Below are 14823 nucleotides of genomic sequence, written 5' to 3' on the forward strand. Positions count from 1 at the left end.
GCGCAGACAAATCTATATGCACCTCCCAGGGATGGTTGTCGGTTGGCCAACACATAGCTTGCTTTCCAAGCGGCTTGATGCTTCGTTGGTCCACCCTCTTCGAATGAATCGCCGCCGCATATCTTCTGGCAGTAGGCTACCGAACTGAGAGGTAGGAGAGACATCGGAGACCAGTTAGGCTATCTGTTCATCAGAGGCAGGCTCTCACAGAGCTCCATGCCGGTGAGTGAATGAGGTTGATGCTGCTCTGTTGTACCTGGAAGGACGAACGCATGGGAGAAGAGGAAGGTGAGTTCAAGTTTTCGATCCATCATCCACGCAGCTACAGAATAAATATCAGCGGGTGTCTTCTGGCATGTGTCGGGTGGGAGATGCACAGCGAACGCTAGCGTTCGAGAATGGATGCGCCAGCTAATCTACAACAAACATTGATTTGCTCGTTTACAGTAGGGAAACGTTTGCGACACGCACTGTGAATATTTCCTACTAATTATCTGCGGGATGTTCGTTTTCACCTTGTTATGTATGCTGCATTGGCCAATCCTTGTTTTCTGTCTGAACTAGATTGCCCAATCCCGGCAAACAGGATACTCAATCCTGGCAACACAAGATTGAGTTGCCTATTGGATACCACACGAAGCCTGGGATAGAAACTACAGGCTACTGTAGTAATACACCATTTTCTGAATATAAAATAATAATAAATGATAAGACAAACTTTGTATGTGTAGAACTATTTGAAATGTGTTTCAAAGCTGAATAGCCTACTCGCAAATCATCCTAGGCTGTGCTGTACATAGTCTTTAATAATGTCCTTCTCCAGATCTGTTAAGCCTAGTCGATTGTGGAAGTGATATCAATGCTGATATCAGGACAGAATAAGAGAAAGATATCAAGGAAAACCTGTGTGTTCGACAATTACTTTAGTTTATTTACAATATAGTCCCTACATTTCCCCCAGAATTGATTCTTATAAAAAATAATGCGATTTGCATGTATGATTTCTCACAAGCCTCCACTCAGTGATTTAAATTACTTTAGAAATGTACTTTCATAAAGCCACAGGGTAATGCCATTTAGGATACATCTTATTATATTTCCTATTGAATACACACAGTTTGCCACTACCAGAGGTTGAGTGTCAGCCTCGATCAGAAGTAAAGGAACAATTGGTGGGACAACCTCCCTCACCCATGACTGCTGCTGCTGACTCTGTGTGTCTCTGGGTCGGTGTGTGATGATGGAGTAGATGCTGGGCCTTTTGAGACAACACTGGTCGCCAGGGAACCCAGGACTGTCAGAGAGAGGCACCAATAATGGCGGACAAATACATTAGGGCAGACTGGGTCTGTAGGCCAGTTCAATCAATAAAACTACTCCAGCAAGTCAGCCGCGATCACCCATTAGGTAAATGAACCCAGAGGACACAGACAGAACCTTTTGGTGAGAGCCAGAAAGCCTATTGAAGCTGAGTTGGATATCCAATCCTCATTTAAGAATGTTAAATCACTTGGCAGTACAGTAGCTCTTTCTATTACTTTCATTTGAAATTGTTCATCACTTCTACAACCATTGATTTGTCTCAGTGAACCATGGGATCTGTAGGCCTACTTTAGATAGATACTGTAGATAGATAGATATATATTAGATAGGTAGATAGATAGATAGATAGATGGGGAAATCCTTTATGCAGAAGCCTACTGTTCTCTTTTTAGACTTCCCCCACTCTCTGTTCTATTCCATATATCTGCAACAGGGAAATAAACAAATGATCCTGTGGTGGGTTAATACTGTAGGCTACTGTCAACACACAGTAACACACATGCCAACCACCCACTAGTCAAAGCAGCACAGATACCATACTGTAAGTGTGTAGAGTGAAGATACTTCTTGAATTCTCTGCTCTGGGAAAAAAACAGGAAAAGACTCAGCACCAAATATATCCCACTCTACACTTGGCCTATCAATGATGGGAATCATACCACCAACATTAGTGAATTGGGGGATTTTCTGCCCTCAACTAATGAGTGCCATTTTATGAAAGCTATTTTTAGCTGTCTGGGGTCATGGTTTCTGTATCAACTAGGCTATTTAACTTATTGGGATCAACAGCAAGCTTTAGTGTCTTACAGCGTATTCAAAGGACACATGGGGGAAAAAACCTTTATCAGAATGATAAAAAAATATGTTTATCATGTCAGTTGTGCATATAAAAGTTTTGCATATCAAGATGTTTTTCACCAAGCGAGAAAGTTAGAGATAGATATCAACTGTTCAGTATTCACCTACAGGTATGGTTGCCTTCTGTCACCAGCAGTGATAAAACATTTTGTGAATGGACTGATATACAGTTGGTCTTAAATTACTTCATTCAGATGCCTATAATTCGTTGTTTTTATATATATTTTATGATATATCATTAAGTTTATTCTGTGGTCATGTGAACATCTCTTCCTGAATCGTGTGTGTGTGTGTGTATGTGTGTGCGTGCGTGCGTGTGTGTTCCTCAGCTGGCAGAAGATTGCCGGTGTGTGCAGGATGCAGACAGAGGATCTATGACGAGCAGTACCTCCAGGCCCTCAACACTGACTGGCACACGGTCTGCTTCAAGTGAGTGGTGATGAATTGTTATTGTCTGTTGTTATTATTACTTTCTTACTGACCACCTTTTACATTAAGTGTGGGATGAATTGCAAATGGTCAATAGCCCACCTTCCTTAGCTCCCAGTTCAATGAGCACAGTTTCATTGTTTCTCATGTGAGGGTCAGGCAATTAAAAACATGGATTAGACAGCACTTTCAAAGTGACTTAATGAACGACTCACATTATTGAAGAGAGAGAGCATGTGCTTTTGGGTACATCAGATCTCCCGCTAGGCTATGTAGTACAGTAAGTGTGTAGTGTGTATGTACCATTAACTAGATCATAAAGCTCCACTCGGTCGATGTGTATTTGAACCTGTTAATGCATGTGTGTGCGTTCTATCCTTTCTTAACATCCCACTTTACACAACCTCTTTCATGTCTGGGAAACTATCCTCCCTCTCTCCCTCCTCCCTCTCTCCCTCTCTCCCCCTCTCCCTCTCTCCCCCTCTCCCTCTCTCCTTCAGAACATTAGAGGGGAGATTCAGTACAGTACCTTACTTACAGTACAGGATGAGAACAAGCTCCTAATTACTTTGCTTGTTTGTGATAACGATCCAGGTTTTTTTTCTGGCTAGAAGCTCTCCTTTAATTGGTTCTTTCTCAATATCCCATCAGGCCTTGTGTTTGCTCAGCTGATTTTTTGGTCAGTGTGCGGGAAAGACTGGTGCTAAACCAACTTCCCAATGTCACTGAGCTCAGTGTCTATGATGCCTGTAAATCTGAATTCCCTGTAGGATGATACAGTACCACATTTAATATAGATAGACCATTTAACGAGAATGAGATGCTGCTTTGAGTTGCCAGCCTTAGTAGGAAAACCTCCATACTGAAATCACATGAAACTTTGATATGAATATGAGCTTTTAGCTGCATTGTCTTCTATTTAGTGCTAAAATGAACACCAGATGAATGCAATTGAAGAAGTTTGTTGTGGTTTAAGACTAGTGCGAAATGTGTTTTTGTCATTCAGGGCAGCATCATAAACCATTCCCTATAGCACTCTCCTTAACCACCCTAATCCATTCAGAGTAAAATAACCTGCACTGTTAAAATAACCCGCACTGTTTTTCCACAATAAAACACTGCTAATGTAAAGCCTCTCTCCCCTCTCCTTCTCTCTCTGTCTCTCTGTCTCTCTCTCTCTCTCTCTCTCTCTCTCTCTCTCTCTCTCTCTCTCTCTCTCTCTCTCACGCACACACACAGACACACACAAAGACACCACCAGTCGACAGTTCAACCCTTGAACGTCGTACCAGGCTCATTAACTTCATTCCAAGTTTTCTCATAACTCCTACCCTTGGTGCTCAAAGTCTCCAGACAAATTAATCGATTCCTGCCAGACACCCAGGGAGAACGATGCGCTCGCAACATGCCCGTCCTCTAAATCCCCTTTTGTCTCAATGCCTTTTCAATGTGAGGAGAGAACACACTATGCTTAACAACATCATCGTCACCTGTCAATCGTTTGTAAAATGTCAGCAACCCAGTGTTTGCTATTAGCACCTCACTGTCATGATGCTCTGTGACTCATCTGCTCCTGCCTGCTCACTGTCACTCCTCTGTGTGTGTGTGCGTGTGCGTGTGTGTGTGTGTGTGTGTGCGTGCGTGCGTGCGTGCGATGAACAAAGTAGCCATCGAACTCCTTGGATTGTACAATGTTGCTGAGCCTGACATGTTTATATAATCTATCAGTTATACTTCACGCCATCCAATATCCATTCAATCATTGTGAATTTAAGCCAGTTATCTGCCCAGTCTGATACTGTTCTCTGTCCTCTCTCAGTTTATCTCCTGCTTTCCTGCCAATAGATTATATTGGCAGGTGTTTATTGCTGAATAGAGACCTCAAGCCCAGATTGAAGTCTTGGGTCAGCTGCAGTGGAGTTTGGGGCGGGGAGTTGCACTTTACCTTTTATTTGGATCTCTAATGCAGCAAGAGAGAGAGAGAGAGAGAGTGTGTGTGTGTGTGTCTGTGTGCGTGTGTGTCTGTGCGTGTGTGCGTGCGTGCGTGCACGCACTGTCCAGGGTAGATATAAAGGAGATGGACATGAGAGTGTGAATAAAGATCTTTGTGGAGGAAGATATGAAGCTATTTACTGTACTCTTCACAATTATGTAGTGTCATCCTCCAATTGTATCCACGTAGGCCTGCATGAGAGGCATGTGCATTGTGTATACCGAATGTGTGAGAGAGAAAATCTGTACAACATGTTTATTTGTGACTATTTGGCAACAGTAAATGAAGTAAGCTATATGGTATCAACCCACAGGATAACTCATACTGGTCAGCTCTCTAGCATAGATCTCTGATCCATGACTCCCATCTACCCTCATGTTGACCCTCACACCTGACCAAACATGCTAACAACATGTCCCGGAGTAGTTAAGCAACAGCTCACAACATGCAGTAGTATGGTTATTATACTGTATGTATGGTTATCTACTGTATCACAGCTAAGTGCAATTGACAGTTGACAGCCCCTTAGCTGTGGTATAATAACCATATACCACAGGCCTGTTGTAAGCTATTGCTTTTATAAAATGGTCACCAAGTATGTATATATGAAAGTAATAGACACTCCAATTGAAATAGTGAACCAATCAGATTGCTTAATTTGAGCTAACCGTTTTATAATCTCCCATTACTCCCATTACTCTACGTTTTATAATCTCCCATAACTCTTTTTACTGGATGGACTAATTATAAAACGAGATTATTCACTTTGGAACAGGGCCAGCTTTTATTATCCAGAATGTCCACCCACGGAAGCCATGGCTTTGTTGTTGTTGTTGTCGTCGTCGTCGTCGTCCTTACAGTATGTACAGTAATAGCGCCCTCTCCTTGATTCTTCACTCTCTCACTCTTTCTCTCTCTCTCTCTCTCTCTGTCCTCCACATTCTCACATCTCTTTCTCTCTCCCTGAATCTCCTGTCCACCTTGTGTTGACTAACCTGATTTCCTGAACAGAGACAGATGAAACAGGTTCCTCCTACTTAGGCTAAATCTTATTGAGAGATTTCGTACCCTGTCATTAGCCCTTTCATCTCTTTGAAAATTATATGATTTCAATATTGACTGTTTGTTTAAAGCTACCTTTTGCTTTGCGGAATTATATACACTTTTCACATGCGTTTGTTTCTGTATTTAATGTTTGATGGCCGTTTGGATCTCCGTTGATAGTCAGTAGAGTGTCCATTACTAAGCCACTCTGTGTCGGCCAGCTGTCTCTCCACTGGCCTTAGTCTGCCAATCAGCTCTGTGTGTGCTTGGAAAATTGGCCCCAGCATTCAGTGGCACATCAGTGACAGCGCTGGACACCAGAATGGAAGATTCACGAAGGTCGTCTGGGTCACTACGGAGAGTCAGGGAAGGGGTAGGAGTTTTTTCTTTTGTGTGTGTGTGTGCGTGTGTGTGCGCGTGTGCGTGCCTGTGCGTGCGTGTGTGCTAGTGCTCTCAAAGGCTCTGTGTTTATGTAATATGGGGGGTATTGAGTGTGTGTTAGGGAGGGTGTACAGCTGGGCCAGAGATAACAGGAAAGAGTCACATCTGGCTGCTCCAAAGTACTGAGGACTCTGCTGGACCCAGCAGTTGGGGGTCCAGCAGTCCTCAGTACTTTGGAGCAGCCAGATGTGGGAGTGCGTGTGTGTGTGTGTGTGTGTGCATCCTTCAGTCCCCACAACCCTATGTGACGTTAAGACACATCATTGACTGTTTACAGTAGTTGTAATCCACACGTGTCAAACAGATACCAAGACCATTATAATCGCTGCCACTCACTGGCTTGGCTAAGCTTGAGCTCCTTATTCTGCCTGCTGTCAGACATGGTGGCGGACACCAAATACCCATTTGGATTTTGGAGACCTCCATACCTGTGCCCACCAGTCCCCACACGCCATGCCAGACAAAAAGGGCTAAACTCTGAAGAAACATACAGTATCAAGAATGTTCTTCCAAAACTGTCTGCTAGTCTCCAAATGGAAACTGCATATAACGGTAGAAACAATTCAGTACTCACAGATGTATCACAACGGATTATTTATTATTTTCAATTTTCAGAGGCAAATGGAAACGGAACACTGCAGGAATGGCAGGTTTTTGGGAAGAGTGGGGATAAGATAGACTGCTGAAACAGCAGAAAGGGTTATTTGTACAGTAGGCTGCGGTCATTCCCAGGCGTGGAAAAACATGTGCGTCTTTAGAGAACGACGTCACGGCAGCAAAGGTTTCATGGGAAAATGTTGTGGCACTCTCACTGAGAGGCTTGCTCCTATTGGTTGGTTCCCGAAGACTCTCAAAGCGTGGGTCCCCTGGTGTCCCTGGGCTCAACATGAGTAGCTGGAGAACTGCAAAGCATCTTGGGAAGGGGGCTAAGTAGTCCCCAAACACAGCTAGACACTGCACAGAGCCATATTTTTACTTTATTGGCTCTTCATTTAGTGTTTTAAAAGCTAGCGAGGCAATTTCTTCCTAACCTCACTCCCAAAAACACCACGAGATCTCACGGCCGCAGATAGCACAGCAAGTTATGGGTTCTATGCCTGATCTGAGCTCGGTCTAGACGGTGTCTGGACTGAACTCTAGTGTAGACCTAACCTGACGCGCCAGATGGTTTACTTCGCTTAAAGGATGGAGGGACCTCAGAGGCCAGTCCCTACAATATGTCATAGGTTGCCAAGGTTACTCATACTGTATCACTGTGTTAAATAATTTGACCTGTACGTCTCTCACTTTGACTTCTTCGTTAAAAATATTTTTGGGGGGTCAAGCATTATCATTACTTGTCTTGTCTTTGATTAACGTGTGTCGTTCTTTTATCAATCACCCAATTGATTGACGATCATATGATCTTATTTTACCGAATATCATTGAACGAAAACAGATCATTTTTCAATCTTTCATCAAGAGAGATATTTTTCATACAGCAGTTATGCTGTACTGTAACAAAGTCGCCAAAGATGAAGCCGGACGGATATGGTTGCACTTGATGCTCGCTGAAAGAAACCAGCGATCTTTTCACATTCTGATGGTTTTCTCTGGAGCTCCCCTCAGCCCCTCTGCTCCTGGCCTTCAGGGTCCTCAGGTCTGCTCAGTCTGCTCCTCTCTGTCTGTCTGTCTGGCCGTGGTCCTGTGACTGCCCCCGCCCACTCCCTCTCCAGCCCCGGAGGGCTAGCTAGCGCTAACGGACAGCCGGCTCTGTGGTGTCAGCAAATTGGCAACGCCGCAGCTTACAAAAACATCCACTGCATCATACTGTACGGACAATACTTACACACAGACCGATCCATGTGATGCACGCTCATATGCAAAATTGATTTACACAAATTCATGCACAGACCCTACACACACGCGTGTGCCCCACCCCCCTTCCCCCCCACACACACACACATACATACATACAGTACACAAACCCTGCTGGCACGGTATCAACATGCATACTCTATATCAACACATACACATATATTTCACATACTGGACACGCACAGCGCTTTTGGGTTAGAATAATTCAATTTCTCCAGGACCAAGCACACTCCACTGCCTTCATGTACAGTAGATACTGTAAGAGATTTTCCCGACACATTCCTCCCATCCTCTGCTCTGGCTACACCCAGACTCTTAGCAGCAGCAGCAAGGACACCACGGCAACCCAAACACATTCTCTATAAGATTATCACTGACTCAAAGAATATTACCTTTCTTCATTGAGGGGAAAGGCTACGCAAGACTCTATAAAGGCCATATAGCTTTGGAAGTCAGCCAGGAAGAGAGAAAATAGTGTCTCTCTATGTACTGTACAGTAAGTGGTGTGTACCATGTTGTGCTGTAAGGCTCCTTAAAGAGATAGCGTGAGTCAGCACTTCTAGCTGCAGTCTGAAAACATCGCTTAGTTACAGGGGCAGAATGCCAAATGAGCAATTAGTGCTCTTGTAGAAAATAGGATTCAGGATGCCCCTCATTGTCAGTGGCCGTTTACCTCGGTTTTGCAGTGGTGCATAGTAATCATGTGCCATTACAGTGTGTGCTACATCATAACCAAAGGGCAAGCAAAATCTCTAGACAGTAACGCTACCAGATAATTATGTAATTATGCGAAGAATGTTAAATGACCAAAAATTGATTGATTGTTCATTTATAAAATTCTCTTGACATGGAGACATGTTTCTGTCCTCTTTTCCTGGCATGTGTTTTAACTGTCATCACACGTCTGTGACCAGGACTGTGACAATGAAAGATTAGACTTCCTCTACGAGGGGGTGGAGTTTTTGTGTTTCAAATGGGAACTGAGAATCATTAATACTTGGGAGAAGTCTAGAAGTTCCTATCTTCAGAAGCCTGAAGCTCCTACGTTCAGAATCCTGAAGTCCTTGATAGATTCTTATTTTAAGCTTTGAAGTGTTCCGCAGAGTTCGTTACCATCGTGAAGAAACACATTTTCCTTTTGAAAGATCACCTGAATTGCCAAAAGGAGACTCTTTTTTTTTTTTTTACCCTTTTGCTGTACTTTTTGGCTAAAGGAAATGCTGCCTTGGTCTAAAACCCCATCTGATTTGCTGAGGAGAAGACACTGTCGCCAAAGCCCTAGGTTAAGGTTGGTAAACTGAAACGGGAACTGTTTAAGAGAGATAAAAGGATTTAATTGATCCGAAAAGTACCTTTTCATCTTGGATGAGATGTTTGAAGTGAGGCGTATCAGATAACATATAGTAAATTACTAGCAATAGGCTACAGGGGTGGGGGGCCCATTTATTCTTCAATAGAGTAAAGTGATGGCCTGGCAGAGAGAGGGATTGAGAGCAGAAGGTACAGATGGGGGGGGGGGGGGGGGCGATGGGTTGTGGTGTCAGCGGGTCACAACCGCTCCCAAAGGAAACTGGGAGTGAGAGCAGGGGACAGGAAACCAACGTAGAAAAAAAAAAAAACTAAACGCAGCTGCAGCGTGAGAAAGAGAGACAGAAAGAGAGGGACGAAGAGAACCAGAGAGAGAGGCATTGTGGTTGTGTCTCTGGTAGTAGAGTGCAGTGGTTGAGCTGGTGTCTATGCTTCTGTAGATCTGTACCTCAGCACTACTAGCATGAACCTGCTTCCTGAGTGTCACAATAAGGCCCTCTCTCTCAGTGGAGATATGTCGCGAAGGGACCAGCGCTACAGGAATCGCATCAGGGGCAAAAAGTAAGTCTGTGTCCGAATAGTGAACCGTATGCTAAGGCACTTGTAGCCTACTGTTTCTGAGAGCGACATAGTTCATTGCGCTCATATTGACAGTCAGCTCGTTCATTGTCGGTTGCATTTAGGCTCAGGAGTTTGAACTTTGCCGCTGTATTGTACTATACTGTAGGCTACTTGAGCACTACTTGAGTCCTACCAACGTGAATGAAATGTGTGGTAGTTAAATCAACTAGTTTGGTTGATTGAACTAAAGTTGCTGAGTTATAACAACATGTTGGCGCTGGTGTTTATTCTGGGTGTAAAATGTTCATAGCAGAAGAAGAGTGGTTAATGGGTGTGAGGCCAGTTGAAGTTTCACTTCCTATTGTATCGTCATATTTAGATGACAAAATGTAAGATAACTTCTTCCAGAAAGCACAAACCTATATGTTCAACAGGCTAGGTCTTATGTTACAGTACCAAACTTGAACCTGCACTTCTCTGCATGGGGGCAGCGGTTAATGTGTTTAATCTGTGGCAGAACAGGTACGTGCAATTCTATACGAGCACAGTTAGGGTGTCGTGTCTGCTTCTACTTCTAGTCTCTGATGTACAGTAGGGGGAAGGAATCACACGTCAAACGGTATGTGGCCAGACTGTCATACTTTGTCTGTCTCTAGTTCCTTATGTGCGAGTTCCCCGCATGACTGAACCTCCCCAGTATGAGTGTGACAGCATCTCTCCTCCCTCTGTAGCCGAGCAGTCATGTGGCAGGGACTTTTCTGCTTGCACTGTGCCAGAGTTTGTGTGAGAGATACCCAGACAGTCTTTTCTATGCAGCCATGCTCTACAAGAAAGCCTGATTATCTCTGAATGTTTTTAATGTGTGCACGTCGTATGGACTTCAGGGTGTCAGCAGTATGTATTTGTTTCCTTTTGTGAATTTACATTTACCTTTTTTTTGCTGTGTGCTATTTTCTTTGCATTTACTACCGTCCCTCTGTTAGGGAAGGCTAGCAGTTTTGCTTTAAAAGTTTGTCACCAGGCATTGATCACACCCCACTCACAGTGCCTCTTTACACTTTGTTGTGGAAAAAGGATTTTGGTGAGCAGTTGTGCAGTTTTTTTTTCTGTATTTAAATATAATATCTAGCAAAATGTCTCACCTACATTGAATCTGTAACAATACTCATGCAATTTGTGATCTGGGAAATACAAACGGGCACAGCATAAGGCTGCAATGTAAAGTGGCAATATGAATAGGCAGGATTAGAGATGTTGCAAACATTCTGGTGCCCCTGATAAACATTGTTGCCTCTGTGTTCAGTATGAACTTGCTTTCTCTGTAGTATATGTGTGTGTGTGTGTGTGTGTGTGTGTGTGTGTGTGTGTGTGTGTGTGTGTGTGTGTGTGTGTGTGTGTGTGTGTGTGTGTGTGTGTGCGTGCGCGTGTGCGTGTCAGTCAGTCAGTCAGTCAGCATATAAGCATGTTATCCAATGCCAGGCAGCCTGGTCTTAAGGGAAGTTGTTCATCATGAATAGGTCCTCTAAACGCAGAGCTGTGAATAGTTATGTTGTTGGCTTTACAGAGCGCCATAGTGAACTGTGTAGCTTACTGTTTAGAGGGCTGAATGGCTATGTAAATTGTAATCATTCTTTATTGTATTTTTATTTAACCTTTGTTTATACAGGTAAAATGTCATTGAGACACAAGGTCTCATTCCTCAAAGAGACCTGGGCTGAGTTTCCCAGAGGCATCGTAGCGCTACGTTCATCGTAAGCTACGGCGTTCATCGTAGCGCTACTATGAACGTAGCGCTACGATGCCTCTGGGAAACTCAGCCCTGGTCAGACAATGGTGGCAATCAAACAAAGTTACTGATAAACAGGACATTTGATACAAAGACAAAAGTATGACATAAACATAAAAATAATAAATGCAAAAGGGCTTATATAAACAGATTGTCCTAGTTACTGTATGAATCTAAGTGCTCCGTGATAAAGAGCATCCAAATGAGGGAAACGAGCAGAGGCATTCATGTATAAAACCTCCCCCAAGTCCAGGAGAGGCACGAAAGTGGGAGCAACAAGCTGTTTCCTGGCATTTAAGGAAAAGCCGTCATTGTTCCTAAAGAAAAAGCCCAGTTTAATTTCAATTTCTTTAAAAGGTGATCAATATGACATTTAAATCATATCATTATTATCATCCATTATGATACCTAGATACTTAGGTTGCCACAGACTCAGTACGGTACCTTTGGCAGACATAATGCAGGGATGAACAGCTGGGACCTTCTTTTTGTTTGAAAAGAACACGGCCTTGGTTTTGTCTCCATTTATACTAGTCTGAGGTGGAACAGGTGCAACTGAATAGTCAAATGCGGCCTGCAGACGTTCAAATACCATGGCAACAGTGCTTGCACAACAATATACAGTGCAATAGTGTCATCAGTATGTCATTATCATATAACTTATTCCATACTCTCCTCCTTATTTCAAGTGTCACATCCACGCGTCCATGAATATCCGACGCAATGACGTTCCACGTAGTGTCCGAAAACAGTTTAATCATTCCCAATGTAGTTCACTATATGGGTAACACTGCATACAGTACAATAGGGAATTAGTGAACCATTTCGAACACATCTCTAGTCAGCTCCGTTAGCTAGCTGACTCATCCTGATGCCATGTTCCATATGAGAACACTCTGCTAGCTAGCTAGCCTACTGTGTTAAACCTCTACTTGTCCCGATACCTTGTTCCATGAGTTAACAGATATAGACCCGTCAGTTACAGAGATAGATACTATAGATAGATAGGCTATGTTTGTAGTAATTAAATTACAACCAGACGGAGAACAAGGAGTTTGAGCAAAGTAAGCTTATCTAATGTGCCAGACAAGGCTAGCAATGGGTCAGTGAGTAGTATTAGGCCTACTTCTCCCTCTATGGGCATGCGAGCAGTGGTCCAGAATGCTGCATATGGTGTGTTGAGATCCCGCGGGTAAGGATACTACTCCCAAGGGCTCCCATCTGTATATAAAACATCCCCGTAGGCCAGGAGAGGCACGAAAGTGGCAGCAACGAGCCGTCTTTGTTCCTAAAGAAAAAGCCCAGTTTTATTTCAATTTGTTTAAAAGGTGATCAATATGACATTTAAATCATACCGATTGAAAATAATCCTGTTCAGAAAGCTTCACTTTCTAACAAAGTCCCAGTTGCACTATTACAAGTTCAATAGTGAGATTTCACGTATGGGGCATGAAGACACCAAGCTCCCACTCTGTATCATGTCATTTCCCTAGGCCTAGACACACCAGGGTAGACCGAAGCTTGATCACTACAACAATAACCATCCTCTTAGGTGTTCTGTGTAACTTTACAATGTTGAAATGTCATTACTGAAGGTGGTGTTGTTCTAGCGGAAAACGGCAGGAAGTGTGTGTGGTGAGCCACCTTATTCTCAGGGACGGAAGGGGAGTGGGCGGGGTGACGTGCGTACCCCAGGTGCGTGGCCCGGGTGATTGACAGACGGCCAGTGGCCTCATCAGCGGTAGAGGGAATGAATCCTCACGGGCTGACAGGATTAAGTCTCCCCGTTTATTTATTTCACTCCACGTCCTTGGCCATATTTCCCCTTTGCTGTGGAGGAGCAGGCGGTGGCCGCTCTCTGGGTAAATTAATAGTTGACAATCATTGACGGATGTGTGGAGATCTGTTAGGGTTAAAGCAGAGGCTGCGTTCCGAATCGCATACTTCCTACTTCTTACAACCAGTACCTACTACAGCTGCCCTTAGAAAGTACGTACTTTGCAAGCAGTAGGCATCCAATTGGGACATACTACCTTGTCATAACATTGCGCCTTGAAATTTGCCCCCATCCGTCGCTGTCCATAACGCGACATTCGTCTACAGCTGTCAGCTGGCACATGTGATGCACATTTCCGTTGCGCACAGGATTGTGGGTCAGAATAGCCAAAAAAGCCTTCTGGCTTGCATACTTCAAAATACGACCAGATGTAGTAGGACATCCTGGTATTTTTGCCATACTACATGTGGCATACTACTACATCCTGTTTTGGCATACTAGGGTAGTATGCGATTTGGAACGCAGCCTCAGTCTTCCTCCACCTCTTTCCTCTCCTCATTTTCTTTATTTGTCCTTCAGCTGTTCACAGAGGTCAAGGACACCATATCTCCCTTTTCTGCTTTGTACATCTGAATATGAGCCAATAGCCCACAGCTAGCTTCAAATGAATATAGCTAATCTCCTTGACCTAGGGGCTGTGTTTGGCCAATGGCTAGTAAGTCATGGGCTATAGCTACTATTGTTAGCTACAGTAACTACAGCAGCACTTCTTTAAAGCGGGTTCTGGCATTTTATTTTGGAAATTATAAGCATCCCATTTTAGACTACTGTATGTTCTCTCTCTCCACCCTGTTAATTCAGTACAGTGCAATTTAGAGGGATTTTTATAGTGTAGCTTTCTTTAGTTAACCTCAGTTAACATCTAGAAATGGGAAAAGGGAGTCTATTTGAATGAAATTTGAATCTTTTGATTAAAGCATCCACTTCCTTTAAACCTTTGGCTCATGTTACTGTTCTTTTTTCTTTTATCGCTTCCAAAAAGTCAAATTAATTCCACCTACACAGTATCTCAGTTTGTTGAATGTCCTGAACTTCTTTATGCGCAGTGACCTGTCACTCACTTCCATGTGTCTGATTAGCCTGTTTACAGGTATGACCCGTCTCTGTATTTGAATAATGCAGAACCTTCAACAATACGCTCTCTTTATTTTAGCACACATATCAGTCCCCGCCACACAAACAGGGCTCCGCTCGTTTCTGAGGTGAACTGAACTGAGCCGCTCCTGTTCACTCTCTCTGGAGTGGCACCAGACAGGACTGTTCCAGGTCACTGATGGGGATAACTTATTGAGAGCCCCTTGTTTGCCTGTAGTCGTGAACATGAACGTGAGCTGGCGTTCTCTGTGTCCGCCTGGCCCCGGGGAGAATGTGCATCGGCGTGCTGAA

The 14823-nt window shown here is 43.7% G+C and overlaps 1 protein-coding gene across 1 annotated transcript in view; it reads left to right on the plus strand.

Moving 5' to 3' along the window:
• Positions 1 to 230: 230 nt before the first annotated feature.
• limk1a (LIM domain kinase 1a) overlaps positions 231 to 14823 on the plus strand; it is a gene marked incomplete at both ends in the record, with an annotated part of 43570 nt that continues 28977 nt past the window's right edge. The window contains 2 exons of the mRNA XM_084440649.1: positions 231 to 288; positions 2511 to 2610. Of these exons, the coding sequence (XP_084296775.1) occupies positions 231 to 288; positions 2511 to 2610 (158 nt within the window). The remainder of the gene's footprint in view (positions 289 to 2510; positions 2611 to 14823) is intronic.

This window comes from Borostomias antarcticus, assembly GCF_949987555.1.
Source record: "Borostomias antarcticus genome assembly, chromosome: 1".
Lineage (NCBI taxonomy): Eukaryota > Metazoa > Chordata > Actinopteri > Stomiiformes > Stomiidae > Borostomias > Borostomias antarcticus.